Source organism: Schistosoma mansoni, chromosome 2, assembly GCF_000237925.1.
Source record: "Schistosoma mansoni strain Puerto Rico chromosome 2, complete genome".
Taxonomy (NCBI): domain Eukaryota; kingdom Metazoa; phylum Platyhelminthes; class Trematoda; order Strigeidida; family Schistosomatidae; genus Schistosoma; species Schistosoma mansoni.
Window position 1 is genome coordinate 17259504 of NC_031496.1, and position 25460 is coordinate 17284963.

The 25460-nt window shown below is 36.8% G+C and overlaps 1 protein-coding gene across 1 annotated transcript in view; it reads right to left on the reverse strand.

Moving 5' to 3' along the window:
* Window positions 1-25460, reverse strand: part of Smp_169060 (hypothetical protein) — a gene marked incomplete at both ends in the record, with an annotated part of 41366 nt that overhangs the window by 2113 nt on the left and 13793 nt on the right. The window contains 5 exons of the mRNA XM_018795916.1: window positions 7699-7941; window positions 10480-10656; window positions 11371-11543; window positions 12391-12463; window positions 13638-13727. Coding sequence (XP_018650181.1) covers window positions 7699-7941; window positions 10480-10656; window positions 11371-11543; window positions 12391-12463; window positions 13638-13727 — 756 coding nt within the window. The remainder of the gene's footprint in view (window positions 1-7698; window positions 7942-10479; window positions 10657-11370; window positions 11544-12390; window positions 12464-13637; window positions 13728-25460) is intronic.

A 25460-nucleotide genomic window follows, 5' to 3' on the forward strand; every position in this document is an offset into this window, starting at 1 on the left:
ATGGTTCTCACATACGACATAAGGGTTTCGCAATATCGTGTTCGAATATAGGTGGTGGTCGGCAACGGAGTTGTCAGTCACTATCCATTCCAATAAGCAACCATTAACGCGATGAATAAAATATATTAGCACATTCGGTCCCAGTCAAGATCCACACGGATAAAAGCATTACCCAGAAACATGGCTACGATTATTAATGAAGCTAAAAAGCTTTTCATGTACATATCGATAATAAAGACTCTGATAAAGACGTGGGTTCAACAATTCTGTCACAGATACTGGATTCTTCAGTTAATCCGCCCCCAAATGCCCTGGTACGGCCGAGAGTGGGGAGAGTCTACTCTCCCTCTCGAAATGCTCGCACATGGCCAGCGAATATATAGCCTCTGCCAGGGAAGTCCTACTCACTGCCTTCTCGTGGCGGGGGTGTTGTTTACGAAAGTGAGAGGACGAAAAGCGAATGTCCGGCGCTATAACCGGATTGGTGGACACGGAGGGTCCACCTAGGGGAGTTGGAAAACCCTGATTCCAAACCAATGGTGCACATGGGCTCCAGTATCCTGATGGAACGAATGGCGGAAGAACCTGTCACTGGTCAACGGCAACCATGGGACTGCATCTCCTCACGATGCTCCACTGCCTTGTGGATCAGACCTTTAGGTCAAAGGCTCGGGGTGTGGTCCCCTAGGAAAACCACCTGCTTCGGTTTGGGCACCTGGGCAGTATCACAGCCCACACACAAATGAATGAAATGATGAACTCTATTGACGATAATTTGTGTGGCGCATATGTACCTGGTGCCCTTTTGTACCAATATATATGTGTTTAAATAAATAAATAAAATAACTTCAGTTAATCCAGTCCATGATTAGGTATACCTGAGGGAACAAAAGGCTTATGAACCTATGGTTGGTCAGCGACTACCATGGGACTGCTTCTCCTAACGTTGTCCGGCTGCATTGTGGATTAGACTTTATGTCAAAGCCTCCGCATGTAGCCCCTAAGAAAACCACCTGCTTCTGTATTGGCACCTGGCAATATCAGAGCCCTCACATAAATCAATGATAACTACCACTGCGAAAAAATTGTCTTTTGCTTCAACGCTCTCAAACAAACCTTATTCATAGTCATATAATATTTGTTTTTATTTGTTTTATACTCTTTCAACTCATTCGAGTCACTAGCGGCAAGAAGTTTGGTGTGAGTGAAACAATCTGTGAAGATGATGAGATGCCAATCACTAACATCTACCGAGGTCTTGGACGATGGGCAGTTTTTCGAGGAACAGTTCAACCGGTCTGCTGCCCCGGCAACATCAATTAAACTGTTCTGCCCTCCATGGCCTATGACGACTGATCCACCAGATGAGGCGGAAGTCTGCGAGGAACTCCAACTCTTGAAGCGCTACAAATCACTGGGCCCAAATGACTTACATCTGGCCCTTTTTAAAGATGGTGGAGACTTTCTGGTTAATGAACTGACTTTGTTTACAAAGGTTTGAGAGTGTTCCGAAATCGTAGAATGAGTCGTAAATTGTCCCTATTTGAAAAAGGGTTCACGTCGTTCCTGTAACAACTATAGGGGGATAAGTCTACTTCCGATTGCGTCCAAACTATAGACTTCCGTCATACTTGGTAGGTTGTTCAAAACCCGAGAAAGATTGACTCGTGAGAAGCAGGCTGGTATTCGTTCTGGTCAAATCTTCACCCTCCGCCAAATGTTAGAACACCATCATACATATCACAGGCCAACAATCCTAGTTTTTCTTGACACAAAGGCTGCCTTCGATTCGTTGGAAAAGATTGTTCTCTGGGATTGTCTTTTGAAGAAGGGTGTATCTGAGAAGCTTACTAAGATCTTGAAAGCCCTATATACAAACACCTCAGACAGAGTGAGTGCATACAACCACCTCTCTCCATTGCTCCATTCAAGCAGTGGGGTTAGACAGGGTTGCCCAATCTCGCCACTCCTCAACTTTGCTATCAATGACGTCCTGGAGCAGCTCTAATGGATATAAGCAATGGTGGTGTGGATCTGTTGTCTGGAGAAACACTCCGACCTTGAGTATGTGGACGATATTGTCTTACTGTGCGACGATACTCAAGCCATGCGATCCATACTCAATCAGTTGGAAACCAGTGTCCGTAGGTATGGTATGTGTTTAGCATTGTCGAAGTGCAAATTACGTTTACTAGACTGGCAGGACCCTAATCCTGTACTCACCCTGGGTAGTGAGCGGATAGAAGTAGTCGAGAAGTTCGTGTATATGAATAGCTGCGTGAGTGATAAGACCTATGCACATATAATGAAAGCTAGAGCGGCTTGTGCCAATCTGGGATCATCTTTGGCGCGTTCGTGATGTTAGTCAGGCTGTAAACAGTCGGGTCTACAACGCGTCGGTGAGAGCAGTTTCGCTCTATGTTTGTGCGACCTGGCCTCTTTGAGTTGAGGATGTTAGACGACTCTCTGTTTGATCATCGTTGTCTCCGAAGGATTGCTGACATCCAGTGGCAACACCATGTTAGTTATGCAGAAGTTCTCCATCGGGGACATTGACGATAATTCAGTTGGTGTCACTATTTTGAAATATCGACTTTAGTGGCTTGAACATGTATTAAGAATGTCGTCCCAGAGAATTCTTCGTCGTTCATTATTTTCCGACGGTGGGACCGGTTGGAAGAAGCGGACAGGTGGTCAGTGCATGACATGGTATCGTGGTGTAAAAGAAAGCCTTACATGACTGGCTTCTGATGGACCTTCACGACTTCCTGGTTGGGGCCCTAGAGATGGCGCAACACAGTGGCTAGAGATGTTATCAGATATGGCTCAGAATAGAAGCCAGTGGTGATCATGTTGTAACCTTCTCTTATTTTCTTCATAAAAATGAACGCAACTTCTTTGACTGAATCCTCTCTGGTTGTATTTTTGCTAACTTGACTGTTTCTCCCATTGTCATTATTATTATTTCATTCTCATACACTAATTTCTGTTCGTTGTTGTTTTATCATACGCGCTTCACGTTCTCTATCTCTTCATAACCGCATTGTTATTATGCGGCGCATATATATTTGGTTCCCCCTTGTACCAATGTTTATGTGTTCACATAAACTTCACACGTTCAAAGTGAACAGGTTTGAGTAAAGTCAATTTTCAAAATATTTTCTACCACCTAAGTGCCAGTGATAAAACAAAAAAATCATGTAGTAAAAAATTGAGTAAATTTAATGACTAGCCAGTAAGAAGTCAATGGACAATAATACAACTCGACTTTCTGAAGCGTAGGTATCAAAATTTGAGGATGTCAGCAGTGATTATCATCAAATGAAAAATGTCACTAGCGACAAGTATTTCCAAACATGTAAGTGATCAATTATTCATATTTTCTGAAATTTTCGCTTGTGCAAAAACTAATTAATCAGTAATATTTAATGTTCAGTTGTGTTCGTTGAAGTAGATATTACTGTATTTTTCTTTTGACAAAAGTGACTGGTTTATATATAAACTGTTGTAAGAGTTTGTAGGTATCATTACCATCTCTGAAGAAGTGGCTACACTGAGTCATGAAATTTAATTTTTCTACTCAGTGGTATATTACAAATATATTATTTCTATTTATTTTGTTAGAATTGCACAACTTACTAGACAACTCTATATGCTGGTTTCATTTATAATTATGAATAGATTTACCAAAGTTAGACAGCAACAGCATCTTAACTGAGAGTTTTTAAACTAATTTGTCTAGTGCTTTACCAGATGAACAACGTGACTCGCATTGAAATTAGACTTTAATTTTTATGCAAATTAGCTTAACAATCTTAGATGATAGTTAAAACATAGTCTTTTATGCGATAATAGATTATAAGCACGGATTTGGATCAGACGTTCAATCGTAATGATTTCGACAGTGAGAATGAGTGTTTCAAACTCAAATCTTTAAAAGAAGACCAGTCTCAACATTTCGCAGATATATCGAATAGATAAGTAGCAATAATCTTAGGATCAGTACTTCCGAGGAGTTTGTGCTAATTAAAAATAGATTAGTTAACCAAAATACACTATATTAAACAATTTAACTACTGATAAATCAGTTGATTCCTTTTTCTATTCTAACTTGATATGAATTAGCACAAGGGCGAACAAAAACGAGAAAAGACAATTTATTTTTTAGCAGTAAATATGCAGAATGATGATACAACTATGTATGGTAAAAGAGGTCAGAATTATGAATGTAATCCATCATTCTAAGACATGTGTTACGTATGCCCATCCGCCAACTACCTCGATACGTGACGATGGCTGGTATAGGAACAGATTGGAAGAAAAGTAGATGCGGCGAAATCACAAAATGGCATCAGTTCACGAGGGCACTGACTATTGAACTGGGCAATGCAAGTAGGTGGAAATTAATTGGTTGCGATTTAAGTGACTAGCGTAACCAACGATTAGAATACGCGTTACGTGACAATGGAGCAGATGGATTCACCCTTTGTCTTCCCTTAGATCCTGTGTTTCCGAATTTCCCATAAATTTCTATTATTTCACTAATTTATAATTTCTTGAATTTCATCTTCTATGACTGATTTTTTTATTACCACTACAACTGTGGGATTTTGCCCTGACAATTTCACCTCGCTGTGCCTTTGAGCTATAGCAATCTGAATGAATGTACACATGTGGAATATTTTACGTAGAGTATGACTGACATCCGAGTAGATAATGCCTTAAGGTTGTTATGACGGGGTAAAATTTAAGCTTGATAATTAGGCATTGATTTTGTTAGAAAGTCAAGTACCTATAGTTGTTATATTCTTTATTCGTTTATTAGTTAAACGAATCCTAACCATACTTATGTCCAATATTTTGTATATGACCGTGTTGTTTTGTTAGGAGAAAAAGCCCATTCTACTGGGAAGCTATCTAGTGTCCTGTGACATTAGTTCAACCGAGGATTAACGTTAATAACTTGGTCTCATAAGCAATTATCACTTGCCTAAACTGCATCACTGAATATTGTCAATTGATCGGCGTATTACATTCGTTAGTTTAACAATCCCCAAACGAATCCATATTAAGATTATATTTAATTGAAAAATTTGACGATAAGAAGAAATTAACCTGGTTGAGTTTCACCAATTGTCGACCATCGATAATCTGCCAAAGTACAACTGAACTAGCACGGTAAAACTTACATATTTAAAGGTGTTATTCGTAAATTGTGCAGGTGATCAATATATCGTCAAGTATCTAATTTTTTAAAACTTCGCCTTTAGCTCTTCTAGGGCTACTGCCGGACCCAAGCCCACGTAAAAAAGGAGGGTTGGGCGTTAAGTCGGCAACCCAGTACCGTAGAAAATAACCTTGCTAAAAAGAATAAAAAATTTTAACTCTGCCCTGGGAGTTGAAGGAAGAATTATGACACCTCATGATGAAAGACGAAATTCTTCGGAAGTCACGAGGCCGATGCTCCTTCTAACAACAGAGCAACAATTTTTATTGGTACATGGAACTTCAGGACAATGTGAAATACCGGGAAGACCAGTTAAATGGCAACGGAAATGAGGAGATGCAACTTTATGGTGCTGAGAATCAGCGAAATCCATTTGACCCATGCTAGACAGATTAGGTTAGGTACGAGAGAGATGCTGCTGAGCTCCGGTCACTAAGAAGAAAATGCTCCACATACTCAGAGAGTTGCTCTGATGCTGTCCAAAGAAGCACAAAATGGGTGGGAAATGGATAGGAATCTCATGGATCCAGGATCATGAAAGCATCACAGTGGAAAAAGCTGCAACAGAAGGAAATATGAAACAACTATATGGCACGACGAAAAAACTGGTGGGGAAATATGGTAAACTAGAAAGACCGGACAAGGACAAAGAAGGCAAACCAACCATTGAGATTCAGGAACAGAATAACGGATGGGTAGAACACTTTGAGGAACTCTTGAATAGGCCAGCTCCATTGAATCCACTGGATATAGAAACAGCACACACAGACCTTCCCATAGATGTCATCCCGCTAACGATCGAATAAATCAGCATAAGTAACAGACATGTCAGCAGTGGGGAAGCAGCAGGACCACATAACATACCGACTGAAGCACTGAAGCCAGACATGAAAGTAACTGCAGTGATGCTCCACGTTTTATTCAGGAAGATTTTGGAGGAAGAACAAGTGCCGATGGATTGGAAAGAAGGATGGCGCGTCAAGATACCAAAGAAAGATCTGAGCAAATAAGAGAACTGTGGAGGCATCACACTACTGTCGTTACCAGGAATGGTTTTCAACAGAATGTGGCTAGACTGAACAAACTTCGAAGATGACCTGGCTCTTCTATCCCTTACACACTGTTGGGGATGTCAAATCCCCAGAACTCACTTGGTAAATGGCTTAATTTTGTAATTTTATTTTGAAAATTTGAATGTCCTTGTTTTTGCGCCAAAGGCGCTCTTTTCACCTTCAAGTCGTATTTCCCACTTGTAAAATATCTTAAATGCTATTGGTCTGTTGTATCTTTGAGTATGCTATTTTGTAATGCTGCCCAAGTACAATTTATCGCTGTATATATACGTTTGAGTTTTTCCCCTTATGATTTTCTTGTACTCGGCTGCTTACGAAATATATATTCCCCTACTTCGCCTTGGACTTCTTCCTCTAGTTAGCGGGGCCTGGGACAACGGATTAGATTAGCCTATCGTGTCACTGTGTCATTGGCCTTCGTTCGTTACCGAGAAAATCGACTTAGCTCAAGCATATCACACACGAACAAATGCAGCTGAAGACAACCAGTGAAGAACAAGCCTCTGCAGCAGTACGCCTCAAAATACACAAGGGAAAAACCAAGATCCTTAAATACCACCAACCCAGTCATACTTGATGAAGCAACTCTGGAAGAGATGGAAAGTTTCATGTGCCTGGGCAGCATCATCAATGAACAAGGACGATCCGATGGAGATGTAAAGGCGATAATTGGCAAAGCAAGAGGAAACTTTCCTACAGTTGAAGAACATATGTCAAAGTGAGAATCTTCAATACGAACGTCAAAACAGTCCTACTGTATGGAGCTGAAAATCGGAGAACTACCATAACCATCGTTGAAAAACTACAAGTATTTATAAACAATTGCATACACAAGATACTTAATGTCCGTTGACCGGATAGCATCAACAACAGCCTAATTTTGTATAGAACAAACCAGGTTCTAGCTGAGGAGCAAATTAGGAAAAGACACTGGAGGTAGATAGGATAGGAAATCATCAGACTGCACCACAAGGCAAGCGCTTACTTGGAATCCTGAAAGGAAAAGTAAAAGAAAAAAGCCGAAGAACACACTGCTCTGAGAATAGGAAGCAGACATGAAAAGGATAAATAGAGCCTGGAAAGGATTGCCCAGGACAGAGTTGAATGGAGAATGCTGGTGAGTGGTCTATGCTACTCCACGAGGAGTAACGGATATAAGTAAGTTACCTAATTTTTGAATCGGGAAGAAACTAAGATATGCATTATTTTAAGGAATATTGAAAAATATGAATTAAGATAAGTCAGCTATGACATGAAATACATAACATTTAATAATAAGCTCTGAGATAATCTTTTATCATAAACATTACTTGTATAGAATTGTTATGAAAAATAGATTTTCCATACATCTCTTGAAAAAAACACAATATAATAGACACAAAAATATAAATAACATACTTGAGCTGAACTGGCAAGTGCCAATTGTTGTTCCGACTGGAGACCAGCTTGAGGATGCCAAACAATAGCACAAGTTGGTGCAGTATGCCCACGTAAATTCATAACTAAATTACAATCAGGTATAGACCATAAACGACACAGACCACTCCAAGATGATGTAGCTAATTGTTTACCATCAGGTGAAAAGCGACACATACTTAATGGTCGAATATCTCCAACTTGACTGCATAGCAAATTTGTGTTCTACATCAGAAATTCCAGAAAAAAGTGCTTCTCAGTATGAAAGATTACTTTTCAAGGTTTTGAATAACTGATGACAGTCCTAAGGAATACGAAAAATTCGTGATGGTACCTCCCGCCAGTTTCAATTCAAATTTGCAGGATTGCATCTTCATGATAATATTAAGAGCGAATGAAAACGTTTGTAATCTTAAAGTCAGTCAGTCAGCTACAACGTAGGACCAGGCACATTTATGCATCGGTCCAAGTTGCCATACCTCGTTAGCGAGCAATATTTCTAAGACAGCTGTGGTCAAATACTAGTAACCTACAAGTATCTTCTACTCTTAATGGCCATGTTTCACAGCCGTAAAGTAGAACAGAACGAACTGCTGCGCAGTTAGATAGATGGATATCTCGTCTTCGCCATAGGTGACGTAAGTTGGCAAAAGCAAAACGAGCTTTTTGAATCTGTGCTGAGATTTCGTCAGACACCAACCCATTACGGCTGATCAGACTTCCAAGATAAGTGAAGTTGTCCACGCGTTCGACTACTTGATTCCCTATCTCTAGTTCAGGTGTTGATGCAGGCCAGTCCTGGAGTAACAATTTACATTTGGATGGGGAGAAACGCATCCCAAACATCCTGGCATTATTACCCAGTTCTAACAGAAGACTCTGCATTTGTCAGCGTCTTCATCAAACAGGACTATGTCATCTGCGTATTCTAAGCCGATTAGTGCACCACCTGGTAGGAGATCAATTCCTGAAAATTTAGTCGAAGAGAGTGTTATTTCCAGCAACAGGTCTATAATGAAGTTAAACAAAAATGGGGATAGTGGACAGCCTTGACGGACACCACTTGAGGTTGTAAAACCAGATGACAGTTCGCCATTATCTCTGACTCGACTGGTAGTGTTCGAGTAAAGAGCCTTCACAAGGTTTATGTACTTCTCAGGTACACCATTCAATGACAGACACTGACACAGAACCTCTCGGTCTACAGAGTCAAATGCTGCTTTTAAGTCAAGAAAAACTATCATTGTCGGACGCCGATAAGCATGTCTGTGTTCTAAAACTTGACGAATGGATAATATGTGATCGAAGCAGCCATGACCAGGTCTGAAACCAGCCTGATTTTCTCGTGTTTGCAGTTCACGAGTCTTAGTTAGGCGCCCGATAATTATTGAGGCTAGTATTTTAGATACTATGTTAGTCAGACTAATCCCTCTATGGTTATCACAGGATGATTTTGACTTCTTCTTATATATTGGGACAATCAGAGATTGTGACCAGTCAGATGGGATTACGTCCATCTCCCAAATTTTAGCCAGAATATTAGTCAACCTAGTCGCTAAAATCGGGCCATCATATTTAAAGACCTCTGGAGCCAATCCATCGAGACCAGCTGCTCTTCCTCGTTTCAGATTACTTATAGCCTTTTGAACTTCAAGTAGGGTCGGGGAGCCTACTTCAATGTTCCATTCAGACTGTCTGGGAATAGTGGGTAGTTGTGTAGTAGCTGAAAGCCAGCTAAACTGCTCCTTAAAGTGTTCCGCCCATCGTTCTAAACGTCTGGGCTGAGAGCAGATAAGTGTCGTCTTTTTCCGAGATCGTTTCACTTACACTTGACTTCCTACTTCCGGTTTCTTTTATTGGTCTGAAGAGTTGCCTGGTGTTGCCTACAGCCGCTGCTTTTTCCATCTTTTTAGCTTTCGTTGCCCACCACTGCTCACGATCTCGTTTCTTAGACTTTTAGTCAACCTAGATCAGATTTGTTTACTCTCTTCGTCGTGTTCAGAGCCTGATGGGATGAGTTTACTCGAATCCATCAGTGAAATAGACTTGGAAGAAATCCATTGGTTTTTTGTAACCTTTTGGTTTAAATTACTAATAGATGTGACTGCTGTTTCCACAGCTGTTCGTATGTCTTTCTAAGCAGCATCTGGGTCAGTCTCGTTTACAGAACTGCCTAGATGTGAACTCAGTTTGTAATCTTAAAACACTCATTATAATTAGTATGTTACTATAAAAGCAAATGATAAACAATAAACTGGTGTGAGTTACATGCACTCATCCACCGACCACGTTGGCAGAAAAAAACTCTGCCAGTACGTAAACAAACCATTAATCCAGGCAAAGATACAACTAAGTAATAGTATTTCACACTGTTTACTTGAACTAAAAATACATTTTAAATTTATAGGTCGGTTTGCATAGAAATAGTCAATGATAATGATCCTAGTTTTACGTAACATTTTATCATTTCATTGCTATATTGAACATTATGCAGGAGGTACACGAAAATATGACACTGGTCAGTAACGATTCGCGTCACATGTAATTGTAGATTTTGTAAAATTAGATCCAATGGATATTAAGCATTCACGCCTATGTGTTCAGCGAAAATCAGATACTTTGAAGTAGTACGTGGTCAAGTGGTAACGAAATTCTTTATACTTAATGAAAATTAAAATAGTCATGCACCAAGGAAACTTCATACACACAAAAAAACATCTTATTTCTAAATTATTGACAAAGACACCATATAAACAGACTCACTCGCAAAACCTTATGATATTCTTGGAGTTTAGCTTTGCGTTGAGGTGCTGGAACATTATTGAAATAATTCCTAGCTCTATCCAGCCGTACTTTAGCTCGAGTTAAGGAAAATTCACTAATCCATAGGCGAGCCTCTGCAAGAGTATTCGGACCTTGATGGTACCACACTGTAGTATCCTATGAGAGTAATATTTGATTGTGAAATATTTGCGAAAAATGAATGATAGAGTCAAAAAATAAACTACTATGCACAAACAATAAACAACATAGGTAAATAGAAACAGTGAAAACCACGAACATATAAGTACTTCAGTACAGTAGTGTACACTCTGGTCTCCGTTTAGGGAGCGAAATAAATACCAAATTAGTAAGGATATATTTTGAAGTATATTTAGAAAATAATTTATTGTCATATATTTCACCTAAACTGAATTATAATGTATAACTCATAATCAATTTTGTTTGAGCAGACAAGTAGTAACTCTATGTCAATGCACTCCGACACCAATCAAGTGACTTGTGTGGCGCATACGTATTCGGTGCCCCTTTGTACCAATATTTATGTGTTCAAGTAAATAAATAAATAAATAATTTGGGAACGACAATACTTGCTGGTCACCTACTAAAGTACACACAATATCTATGGTCTACGTGCTTGACGGTAAAGTGTTTAAAAATTATCGTGAATAAATGGTAACTATTAAACTCAGTTCTGCTTATACGACATGACCCTAACAAATATTGAAATGTAAACAGTGAAATCCTACTGTATGTAAACTGATTAATAATACAATGATTGTAAAATGTCATAAAAATTATACGACATAATATTACACCAAAGTTGTGGTATACATTTTATAAGTTCAGTGGCATAAATACTTTCAAACTTACATCTCCGACAGTATCAGTAGAAATATTTTCACCAAGTCGATTAATAGATGTACCAGTCCCAGTCGATGATTTTACTGTATCTGTTAAAGGTGGTCTTTGAGCTGGACCACCGCTCACTGCAAGAATCATCCGTAGTCTTTCTCTTCGGTCTGCTCCATCTTCACCAAATAAACCTAGTGTCAAAACATATTGTGAAGAAATTTATCGAAAGTAGTTGTACGTTATGAGACATACTATTTAACTAAAGTATGAGATTAATAATTGATTTAAGCGAAGAAAAATTTATTATCTTGTACTGTTGTCTATGAAACAGTAGTTCTAATGTATCAAATACGTACGTTTCTCATTTCGGAATTATCAGTCAGTCAGCTACAATGTAGGACCAGGCACATACATGCATAGGAATTATACATTTGATTTTTGACGTTAAAGATTCACGTGGTGAAAATTAAAACACATAAGCGCGAGCAATCTTGTTTTTAACTAAACCATCATCCGGCTTTACTCCAATACACAGTAACAGTAACGTGAAAATTGATAGTAAAAAAAACTATCGATTTGTATTCTTCACCTATTCTGTGTAGTTATACAATCTATTTCATTGTGATTATTGACTCCCACAGCCTACCATGGGACAGGACAAACCAGGTTCCAGCTGAGGAGCAAATAAGGAAAAGACACTGGAGGTGGATTGGACATACATTGAGGAAATCATCAAACTGCATCACAAGGCAAGAGCTAACTTGGAATCCTGAAGGGAAAAGGAAAAGAGTAAGACCAAGTAATACATTGCATCGGGAATTAAAGACGGATGTCTAAAGAATAAATAGCAATTTAAAACAACTGGAAAGGATTGCTCACCATGGAGTTCGATGGAGGATTTTGGTGGGCGGTGTATGCTCCTTCCATGAGGGGTAACGGGTGTAAGTAAAAAATGTTGCTGGGTTGAATATTTTTAATGTTTTTTTGTCATTATAACATGATACAAAGAAATAAAGAAAACAAACAAATCCAACTTACAGACAGGTTCACCAAGTTGGCGTAGATAAGCCCTCACTTCAGAGTCTTCTGTGGATACTTGTATTAAACGAGCCTACAATTGTGGTTAGAACAGTTTTGTTGGACACAAATACAAGTAATACACAATGATGTAAGTAAGATAAGAATAAATTACGAAAACAAATAAATAGATTGTTGTACAATCAAGACAAGCTTTTGTATAAGATTAGTGATTAAAATTGTGAAGTATTCAGATATCATTGTTATGACTCTCAAACTACTTTTTCAGATTATAATTAATCTGTTATTAATTTACAATTTCAATGGACTGTTTAATCGTAATTACAGTTTTAATACACAAACAATGGTGAAAATGAATTCATTTAGTATTGTTTATTTGAATCTTCCCATCGATGTGTTAGGACTGCAACTGGTCAGTCTCTAATTGGCATATGTGCATACTGTGCGTATTGCCTCGATATAGCCTTAATTCACAAGCATGGTAAGCAGAGATGGATAGTGGCTAGCAGTGGAATCCAGGACGCGCGTTTCGTCCTATTTGGGACTCGTCAGCTGGGTGTGCCTGCATCTCAGAGTTGATGTTCACTCTGGGACTCGAACCCAGTACCTTTCGCTTCAAACGACATCGCGTTATCCACTCGGCCACTGAAATGTAATTATATTAATTTGAAGCATGTTGTTTTCCAAAAAATGAAATAATTTAGTAAATTAAAGTATGACCACTATGCTATTTCGACTGAATGACTTTATCAATATAATGAATCAAAACTCAATTACGTATTACATCCAATGATCACTCTCCATATTAACATTAACAATAACTAACCAAATATTTTTGAACGTAAGAAATAATCAGATATTTAAAGGATTTGAGTCCAAGTTTAAGTGCGTTATTTATGCTTAGGAAAAATTCTCATTTCAGCTGATACTACGTAAAAGTTTCGGAACATAAAGCATTTCTTTACAATACAGAGATGTTAAATAAATTAACATTAAACAGCTGAAGTGGTACGATGTAAATGGGAAGAAAAAATTTTTTTTTACACAGACAATACCGAAAGAGCAAATGTAAAAACAAAGATATATATATATATATATATATATATATATATATAATTAGAATTTAGATTTATAAAACACAAAGTATTTTATGAAAGAGATAACATTTATTAAAAATCATACGAAGTTTAGTAGTACTGTTGCAAAAGTATTAGAACGAAATTATAATAATTATTAATTCAACTTACCTTTTTACGTAGTTCTAATTGATTTAACGCTTCTTGAGCGTTTTTATCCACTTCATCCAAAGGTAAAGTACCTAATGTGGAAAGCACAAACTAAATATAAACAAGAGTTTATGTAATAGACGGATTGGTGGTAGCAGCGGAATTCAAGAAAGATGTTTTGTCTATATGTACCAGCATCCCAGTATAGAAAATTCATATCGAGATAAAAAAAAACCAATTAGATGGAGTTCCGTTTTCTGAGTTGGATGGTTTGGTCGTGCGGCCTTCATTATTCTTCTGAATAATATCATCAGCACAAACTTCAACTAGAAGTGAAGTGTTCGAATTTCTCTACATATGACTCACAGCTTGTTCTGTCCACTAGTTCAGAGAACACAACTCCACCTAAATCATCCACCTGAGCTGCATATCTCCATCACCACAAAAAACCCGGTTTTTTCGCCTTAAATGTTTATGCTTTATGCACTGAGTTAACGAGTCCATATAGCCTCTAATTTGTTTAGTAGGTATGTTTATATTATTAGTAAGGGTTGTTTTCCTATGGTTGAAGACTTTGGATGACATGGCTCAGAATCGGTCACAATGGCGTAGGTGTATACACACAGTCTTCCCTTAAACTATGAGATTAAAATTGCTTCATATCTTTCTTTTTTCCTGTACTATAACTATATATAAGCTAAACTTAATAAATTTGGTATTTCTAACCGTTATTAGTGGGTAATGGTGAATGAATAATAATAAATGATTCTGCACTTTAGATCATTGTTTTTATTAAGTACTTTGATCAAATCTTAGTTACACAGTACATTACATTATTGTGTTTATTTTCACCCTCAATCGTTTTTATTAACAACGTTCATACAGTCGAACTGACCATAAATTCTACTTTATCAGTTGAACTTCTCTCAAGCTTTAATACACTCAGTGACATAGTCAGAGATGTGGTTAAATTCTTAATACTATTGTTCACTAGTATGTCTGGATCTCCTTATTCATCGGTCCAAGTTGCCATACCTCATTAACACAACAAGATGAACACCGAATTCATAGAAGTAGCTAATTTAATGGTGGTAATACATAAAAGAAAGATTATATATATATATTTCGATAGAGTAATGAGAAGACGAATTTGATCTGATCTCTTTGCTCTATCGAAATTTATAAAACGGACTAATTGCTTGAAAATAAAGTATTGCCATAAATTTACATATGAACAAGTCATCTACATTCCACATGTTTCTTATAACGAAAATGAATATGGAACATTAGCTTGGTGGATAAATCATTCAGCTGTGAATAATTACGTGGAATGTTCAAAACCTACTTCGAGTTAATAAGTTAAAATAGTCCGTTAGAACGAGTAAACCTTACATAGAATATCGTATATAAAGCCAATTACATGAACGTATACTTGACAGAAAGGTTACTTTACTAAGAACAATCATCAAGCATTATATCAAATTAATCTATCACTCATAATATTACAGGTAATACATTTTGCAATCTATACGATGGATTATTTTCAGAGTGTTCAATGAGTTTACTAGATGAACGCAACATCACTTATGATAAATACAAAAACAGTTTTTATTAAGATAAACACAAGAAACAGATTGTTGTAAAATAGAATAAATTTATTACTGATAAGAAACATAGTAATAATTATTCTTAATATTGTTATTTTCAAGTATTAATAATCACTGTGAAAGTATTATTTATAGTGCACTTAAATATAAATAATTGAATATATGATTTAATAGTTAAATACGATACACATGACCTATGCACAAGAAAGGAAAAACAGCGAATCAATGAATTACATAATTAACAACAACCTAGATTATTGAGGGTACACGCGCAAACAATCATGAGCACACATACAGAGTAGGTAAAGTTTTCAGTATGCATTGTTTGTATATCTTAACAATTTTTCTTTTAAAAAGTCAGAGCACATCAAGTGTCAGGACGACACCTAAACTGATCAATGAGGCAGAGAAAGAATATACGACTGACCTACCATCTTTGTTTGCATTTGCCGCTGTATGAGCCTCCCGCAACCTATGCAAATCGGCCAATGTAGTCATTAGGATAGATGATATTCAAAGAATTTGATGACTTGAACGACAATAAGAATGCTGAAGTAGAAACAAAAATTATATCAAATTAATTATTGACTAACAAAAAATTAAGAAAATAAGTGAACAAAGTGATCAATATTTCAGCTGATACGCACACATACTGAATATATCAATTATTTTGTTGGAATATTTTGTGATGTTTTGTCTAATTCAAAAGTTTTCTTATTAGTTTCAATGAAACACTAACTAAAATTGGTGTGAATCAAACATTTTCTTTCGTCTTAGTTTTAAAATATCAGATGGTAACACTAATTACAAGATATTTAGATTCTGTGGTAACTAGGATGCCACAAGTCAGAATGTGATGCTTAAGTTAATAGGAGTATAGCTTGATGATCATCGACTATAACTAGTATAGTTATAAAGTAGTACAAAACTGTTACAAAAGCCAAACACTGAGGAGAAAAGTACATCTAACAAAACATATAATTATTCTAAAATACCTTACGACAGTTGTGGAGCAATATCACTTAATTACCATCCTAAGTATTCAGTGAACTGGAACTAACAACACTGAAAGCAAGAAAAATGTACCTATCACATTATTGAACAAGTAGAATAGGTAGAACAAATTAAAATATGGTTATGGATAGAATACTTGTGTTGAATTTGCAACATTCTTTCCCCATGTTATTAGCATGAATTGTTAGTTTTGTAACGTAGGAAACGAAAACAAAATTCTTCAGAAATTCTATCGGTTACCGTTGTTTTACTAGAAATATCTGGAGGAGAAAAATTAAATAGATCTCCCAAAACCGCGTCAGGTACTAAAAAGAAATGGTTTTCTAAAAACTGATATACTCAATAGAGCTCATGGCGTTGTATTGCAGTTGGTTAAAAACTTAGTGTCCAACTACTAGGGACCAACTTGGAAGTCATTTTCAACTCTTAAGTCCCAAACAGAAAACACGTTTCTAAATCCAATATACAAGCCAGTACTTGACTGCTTGTTCGCACTGAGACTACCGTTGTAAGCTGATGTGTAGAGATTTTGAATACAAGTGACAAGAAGTTGTACTTTGAAAGCAATTCATATTTGATAGACGGTTTCAAAGGCTTTCTAATAGCTTATTAGATGGTACGCCGAGTTCCATTGTCCGAACACGATCAGGGAAAAATCAGTGTTTTCATGGGAAATCCCACCTCAAAATAACAATTATAATGTTAAATAGTAACTAAAAAGGTATTGTAACGTTATAAAATAAAACTATTAATTCACAAACCGACAGCATTACCACTCAGTTACTTTGCAAACTGTTAAACTGAATTACGTAACACACTAATTCGTCAGACTGATTAAACATGGTTTAGGGACGGTTTAACTAGTATATGAAGAGTTTTCAGATGAGCGAAAGACAGAAACTGACTCAGAAAATGAACTGCGTATTCCTAATTACGCAAATTATCAAGAACGGGTAAAATTTGAAACGGGTCTGAGAATTGAGCAAATGTATCGATACATTGATTTGAACTTCGGTTTTTGACGAAATGTCGATTTTAATAATTGTAATCATTAACCCAATACAAGTGATAAAGGTAACTTAAATAGTAGAACTATTATTACACTGAGCATTGATTAGAAAACAAGATCCTTTTCAAAACGATATATGTACTGATCTCATTACAGTAGCTAACAAACTATTGATATTTATAACTATTTCTTTGTATAGGGTTGAGGGGGGAGGGCTGGGGAAGGCAGGAACACAACTTTCATTTATAACACATAATGTACAGGTTACCTTCTGATCTTATTGTTTTTCAAATTGATTGGTATTGCAACATATGTACTCTATTTTGTCTATACAAGAAAAGAATGTACACATGGAAGAAGAATCTATTTAATAGGGTTATATCCTTTAATTTAATTGCGAAATTATGATCACCACTCTAGATAAAATGAGCTATCAGAATTTCTTCACAGGTGACTATAACAGATTGTCTAATTGATAGAACAATGACGTTCAGTCTACTTCAAACAAATAATAAGAGCAAGAAAATAAACAACTGGAAAAATGTTAATTACTCAAAGGAAACTAATAAGGATGATATTCATTATTTTACTACACATTAACATAGATACAGTGCAAAAATCATGAGAATGTTCTACGATTAAACGTTATGTCATAAATCTTTATGTAAAAATGAAAGTATATTTTAAATATTTCTTAATTATTGCAATAATAAATGACTGTAGATAACACATTATTTTTAGCATTCAACGTTTGTACGACAAAAACCAAAAAACTACATGTTAAACTGTAGTTACTGACTATGCCAGCGAAATCATTTAAAAGCATCTGACTAAGATAAGCAGAAGACAAATACAAATAACACATAAACACAACACACACAAATACGCACAACTGGGAAACAGAAAAAAGAGATAATCAACTTTTATTCATTTGTATATTTACATTAGTTATTTATAGAGTCGAAAAAGTACATTTATAGTAGTAGAAACAAACAAATAATCATAATAAAAACACCAAAAAAGATGGTATACAAAATATATATAGATATAATAAAATCAAATATACATGTATCTCACATCTGAGTTCGTTAATATCTTCATTCAATGTACCAGACAAAAAAAGGAAAGAATCTATCTACCCTCCCTGCCAAAAAAACGAGAGTGGAATGATCCAAATAATAAACTGTATGGACAATTAAGAAAGAATGAGAATTATGTTATAAACGTATATCACAAAGTAGTCATATATATATATATATATATATATATATATATATATATATATAGTAGAAATTTGTGGATTGTTGACTTTCAAACCGCCGTTAAGATTGTTTGTCAAATGATTCAAATTCAGTTGTTCATAGTAAACGCAGAATTGAACATTGTGCCATTTAATGAAAACTATTTACCGATGGATGACAATAACAATTTGTTTTACATGTGATTTGTGTGACAAGTATTTCTTTATAAACAAAATAAAATAAATTACATTTTAATATTATGAATAAGTTAATAATTAAAGTGAAAAATAATAATTGTAACTATGATGTAATGATTTAATAAGTTTAATACAATTTGCCATAATTTGATTTGATCGTAGTTTGTGTACAATGACTACCAACACTAGACAGTTGAAAACAGACAAAAATAGATGGAGAGGATAAAAGTCGAAACTTATAAAAAAATTATTGCAATTTGATCACTTTGATCATCTAAATCACTAATTTAATACTGTAATACTTTCAAAATCATTACTGACTAGTCAACATTTGGGCTAACATGTCATATCAACTAGGATAGGTGACTCGGGATATAAGGAAATGTATTTAATTGAGCAAATAAATGTTTGGCTAATATTGGTTTTACAATTGACGCTGAAGAGAGAATAAAATGGAGATTTAAAAAAACATTTCACAACAAAAATACTGATGAATGAAGCAAATGCAGGAGTTTTAAACTAACAACCATTTTAATTTAGATCAGAGATATAAAAAATGGAAAAGGGTACCATAACGAATGTCTGATACATAGGAAGCTTTTTTAATTACATAAAAGTACATAGTAAAATAAAACGATTAAGCGTAATCAGCAGGTAATGTTTAATCTATTGGTTCTTAAAAAGTTGGTTAATACAAGTAATGCATATTCACAGGGAGGACATATATTATTGATGCTAGTCATTACATATTCTAAATTGCTTCGTCCAATATTACAGTCGTAGACCATATCACTGGAACATTTGGGTCATAAACATATTGGTCAATTTTCAAGAAATAACTGTAAGTATTTATGAAAAATTCTTCTAAGTTTCTAGCTACAGAGTTCCATGGCGAAAGTTAGAACCAGACGACATTTAAACGATTAAACCGCCGAGTATTTCAAACAGATTTCGTGTTTATTGATTCATTTCTTATTGACGTAAATAATTAAAACATGTAACCACAAAACGCTTAAATAAATAATCAATATTATTTGTTGTTTGCACTGATAAGAAAATAAAGCTGTGAAAGTCAGATTATGAACATATAATTTGTTTATTTTTATTTTGATCTCAAACGTAATCTATTATCTGCATCTAATTATCATGCATTTTAGTTTGATAACAGATTTCAGCTACGTCAACAACAGAAAATGGTAATCACTGTTCAGGCATACGTAACACGTGGTCCAACCATCACAGTTTATGAAGATTCACAACCTCATCAACTGATTTACCATCATTCCCTAATACCCTGAGTATAACCTCACTATTACTTGCCCGATGATCCTAACAGATGCTGGCAATATTTCTAAGGCATCTGTCATAAAATATTAGTAACTTACGAGTATCTTCTACACTGATTGATGGCCACGTTTCTCAGCCGTAAAGTACAACAGAACGAAGTGATGTGCAATATACTTGTCTCTTAATTGATCGATGGACGGACATCTTGCCTTCGCCATAGGTGACGTAAGTTGGCAAAAGCAAAACGAGCTTTTTGAATCCGTGCTGAGATTTCGTCAGACACCAAACCATTAGGGCTGATCAGATTTCCAAGATAAGTGAAGTTGTCCACGCGTTCGACTACTTGATTCCCTATCCTTAGTTCAGGTGTTGATGCAGGCCAGTCCTGGAGTAACAATTTACATTTGGATGGGGAGAAACGCATCCCAAACATCCTGACATTATTACTCAGTTCTAACAGAAGACTCTGCATTTTGTCAGCGTCTTCACCAAACAGGACTATGTCATCTGCGTATTCTAAGCCGATTAGTGCACCACCTGGTAGGAGATCAATTCCTGAAAATTTAGTCGAAGAGAGTCTTATTTCCAGCAACAGGTCTATAATGAAGTTAAACAAAAATGGGGATAGTGGACAGTCTTGCCGTTGGATCCTGGTTGGATGCATATTTCTTTCCACGTTAATCATCATTTAATTTCATAAAAATCAACCTACTGAACAAAACTATTCAGAGTAGTTTAATGAAAAAGTCTATGTATAACAAAAGATTCATTATGGGTGATTAGAGATGATTAATTAAGTATAGGTTGTATTTTTGAGCTATTCAAAAAAACACATTTGTAACGTTTTGAGGTGGACTGTCTTCGATAATTTGATTACTCAAATACATATGTACATATTACACATACAAGATGATTAATATCGGGATTTCTTAACATTTCCAATACTCATTACAATGTATATTATAATTTAAAAATTTAGACTAAATAGTTTATCCTGTTTTTCTTCAACTAATCACATGTCAATCATTTAACTAATTTTATTTTTTATATTAGTTAAAAGAAAAAAGGGAGAAGAATTAAAAGGTAATTTGTAATAATGAATTGAGGTTACAGGTTGCATGTAATCTTTTGGTTTGTGTTCGTTGGTTTCATTTGTCTGTAAATATCTTTTAGTAGTTAAATTAGTTACAAATCAATAGATTATGTTACGTAATCTTTTTTTTAAAAACTAAATTACACTAATATGACTAAACATATTAACAAAAACAAAGTAATTCTTTACGAAATAAAAATATATAATACACTTACATAAAGAAAATACATTCCGACTTCTTATATTTACTGAAGAATGAGACATAGCTCGTGCACCGAAAAACAAAATAAGAAAAACTGACACTAACAATATAATTACTAGAAATTGTATCCGAGATGAAATGAGAAGAATATCTACCTAAATTACAAATTTAGATGAATGAAAAAGATAAATATTTGAATATTTACCGATAGAGATAAATAAATGAAGATAACTAACAAAATATGAACACATTTAAAATATGAGATCATAAAAAAGGGTGCCCCCTTCACTTTTGCCCCCAAATGCCCTGGTACGGCCGAGAGTGGGGAGAGTACGCTCTCCCTCTAGAAATGCTCTCACATGGCCACGCGAATATATAGCCTCTGCCAGGGAAGTCCTACTCACTTCCTTCTCATGGTAGGGGTTGATACGTTTTGTAAGTTGAACGCTATATTCAGATCCTAAGCTATTCTGATAACCCCAGGCTAGAACTATTCAGCGACTTGAACACCAGTAAGAAGACACGAGTATGAGAGAAACACTTTACTGCAAGGTTCATTCATGTACAGAAAATACAGGGATTTTATAGTAATTAAGAGACCTTGAGTTTACATAGTAACAGTGTGTTAATCAGCCAATCAGGATCTCGTTATTTTAGTAACATAGCTTCTAATTAATCGCTGATTGGTTGGGGCTCTTTATGAGCCTCTGGAGGTTCTGTTAGAGTTCTCTGGAAGCCGATTTAACACCTGTGGACCATCCTCACACCTCCCCCCTTTAAAGTCTGTTGTATAAGACCTTTTTCTCGGATCCACCTGGAATTGAGTTACCGCGATTCTCTTGCGACTCATTACTCTCGAAGGTTGTGTCGCTTTGCCCTTGTGTATTTTATCTTTTCTACCTTCGCGCGCCTGAGTGCTTTTTGGAGATGAATCCATGAGCAAATGAAATGGGAGCCGGCTTTGTGGTATCAATGTTCTGCCATCCCTTCGAATTCGATTGATGTCTTATACAAGTTCCGACATTTCTTCGGATTAGATACAATACACTTCCGATTCGACGTTCTATAATACCTGGTTCCCACCTTCTTTCACCTTGATACGATTTAACGAGTACCCTTTCACCTACCTTGAAGCTACGAGTGACCATATGATTTTCATTCGTGGGTTTACTTGTCTTTCTAGGTGGCAACATACTGCTAAAAACTGTTCGGATTTTCCTTCCGAACATATACTCGGCTGGTGACTTACCTTCGGGTACTGCCGGATTGGGGGTAACTCTGTGAGACATAAGGAACTTGTTGATTACTTGTTCTGGGATGGCCTCTCCTCCCCCTTTGACTAGAGCTCGTTTTATAGTATCCACGAATCTTTCTGCTTGGCCATTCGACTGAGGATGGTACGGGGGAGACTGTAGATGTGATATGCCATTTTCAATGCAAAACCGTTTAAAGACAGATGACATGAACTGGGTGCCGTTGTCAGTCACTAAGATCTCAGGAACCCCAAAACAAGCGAACAAACCTGTCAATTTTCTTATAGTACTCTCTGACGTCATTTTCGGCATGTCGTATACTTCTGGCCATTTCGTGAAGGCGTCGACAACAACCAAGTAATTTCTGCCTTGTATTGGGCCGGCAAAATCAGCGTGTATTCTTTGCCAGGGACCGTCTGGTTTTGGCCATGGTTGCGGTTCAGCTTTATTTGGGTTCTTTGCGGCCTCTAAACAGGACGAACAACTGTGGCACTTTTGCTCTATATCATGGTCCATTGATGACCAGTATGCGTAGCTTCGAGCTAACAACTTCATTTTGCTTATCCCCGGGTGTCCGCTGTGGAACTGCTTAAGGACTTGGTTTCGAAGATTTCTAGGGATAACGATACGGTGGCCAAACATGATGCAGGAATCTACAACTGTCAATGAGTCTCGTCGACGGAAAAATTGCAAGAGTTCTCCATGTAGTCTAGACGAAGGCCACTTGTTGAGTATGCAGCGGCGAACAAACTTCAACATGTTATCTTTCTCACTAGCTCCTTTAATAGCTTCGAATGTGACTGGAAGTCCGGAAACTGCGTCTGCTAATACTGTGTGAACCTCGGCCTCAACATCTACGGCAGCCACAAGCACCTCTCCTTCTTGTTTTGTATGGGAACTAATTAGTCTTGAAAGGGCATCTGCCTGTCCAAAATTCGTTGTTGTTTGGTACTTTATCTTGAAATCATAGCCCAGCAGTGTAGTTGCCCATCTCTGTAGACGGTTTGCTGTATATACAGGTATACCTTTTTGCGATCCGAAAATTGTCAGCAGCGGTTTATGGTCTGTTAGTAAGGTAAATTGTCTGCCAAACAACATCTTGTGGAACTTCTTTACAGCGAATATAATAGAGAGGGCCTCTTTTTCTATCTGACTATAGTTTCTTTCTGTCATAGTCAGCGACCGTGCAGCGTGGGCGATTGCCTTCTCAGACCCGTCTGGGTAGGTATGTGAGATCACTGCGCCGATTTCGTAGCTGGACGCATCTGCTGCGACTATAATAGGAAGATCTGGATCATAGTGTGTGAGTAGAAGGTTTGATGACAGATGTTTTAGTTTTACGAAAGCTTCTTGGCACTCAGATGACCAGAACCATTTGGTATCTTTTTTCAGCAACCCATTAAGAGGAGCACGAAGGCGATGCAGTTCTGGAAGAAAAACTCCATAATGACTAACCATTCCCAAGAAAGAGCGTAAAGTTGGCACATCAGTTGGTGGAGGCATGGACTTGATAGCCTCGACGTTTTCAGGATCAGGTTTTCTTCCGTTTTTATCAATTATGAATCCAAGGTACCGTACTTGCTGCATATAGAAGTCACACTTTTCCACTCGGAGGCGAAAACCATAGTCGGCTATGCGTTCTAGTACCTGGTCCAGTTTCTTCTGCAGGTCCATTTTATCTACTGCCATAATTATGATGTCGTCTCAGTAAGCTGCTGCCCCTGGAATACCTTGTAACATGGTATCCATAATTTGCTGAAAAATAGAAGGCGCTGTCTTCACCCCAAAAGGTAGTCGGTTATACCGGAACAGACCTTTGTGTGTGTTGATCGTTAAAAGATCTTTGCTTTCATCAGATACCGGAATTTGTAGATATGCGTCTGATAAGTCCAATTTCGCAAAATATCTGCCACCGTTCAATTTAGCGAAAAGATCTTCTGGTAAGGGCAACGGATACTGATGGGACTCTAAAGCTTCATTTAATCCTGTGGAGTAGTCTGCACATAGACGGACACTTCCATTCGACTTCTTGACCACCACTATCGGTGCAGCCCAGTTCGAGAAGTTCACAGGCTCGATAACACCCATTTGCTGAAGTCGTTGTAACTCCTGTTCAACTATTGGAAGAGCAGCATAGGGCACAGGTCTTTTAGGTCGAAAAATGGGAGTAGCTGCAGGCTTTAGAGTTAGCACTGCTTTAGCCTTCGTGCATTCGCCTAATCCTTCTTTAAACACGCCTTGGTGTTTTTGTAGCATGGCATTTTTCTGACTCCACTCTGAGGTGTTGTAAGTTGTGATTCATTTGCAGATACTGTTAATAGAGTGGTCTGCTAGGTCAAGTGTTTCTATAAGATCTAACCCCATTAAGTCGAGTGCTGGCTTCTTTGTGAGATATACTGTTGCACTTGTTGTTACTGCACCTTTAGACACAATGCAAGGTATTTCTCCAACAATATTTAACTTTCCACCTGATGCACTATGTGCTATTTGTGATGTTCGATGCACCGTGGGTCGCCCAATCTTCTTCCAAGTTTCTGGACTTATTAAAGTAATATCAGAAGCCGTATCAAGCTGAAGTCGAGTGCGGTGTTTATTAATATTCAAGGTTACGTACTTTCACTGGCGGCAACTTCGAGCCTTGTTATGTGATACCAAAATTCTTTTCGTTAATGCCCCAGACCTGTATTTCTTGAAGTAAGATTTTGCAAAATGTCGTTTATAGTTTCTTTTTCTGCAGCTGGTTTCTATATGGCCCTTTCGATGAAACTTACTGTACCAATGTTCTTGATACGGGCAAAACCTCTTATAGTGCCAGCCTCCACATGCCCAGCATGGAGATGATGGTTTGTCGCCGTTATTACGATAATTAGGTGTGCTCGAACCTTGCAAGGATTTTCTCTTGACTGCATTGACATTATGGAAACAGTTACCGTTTTCTACC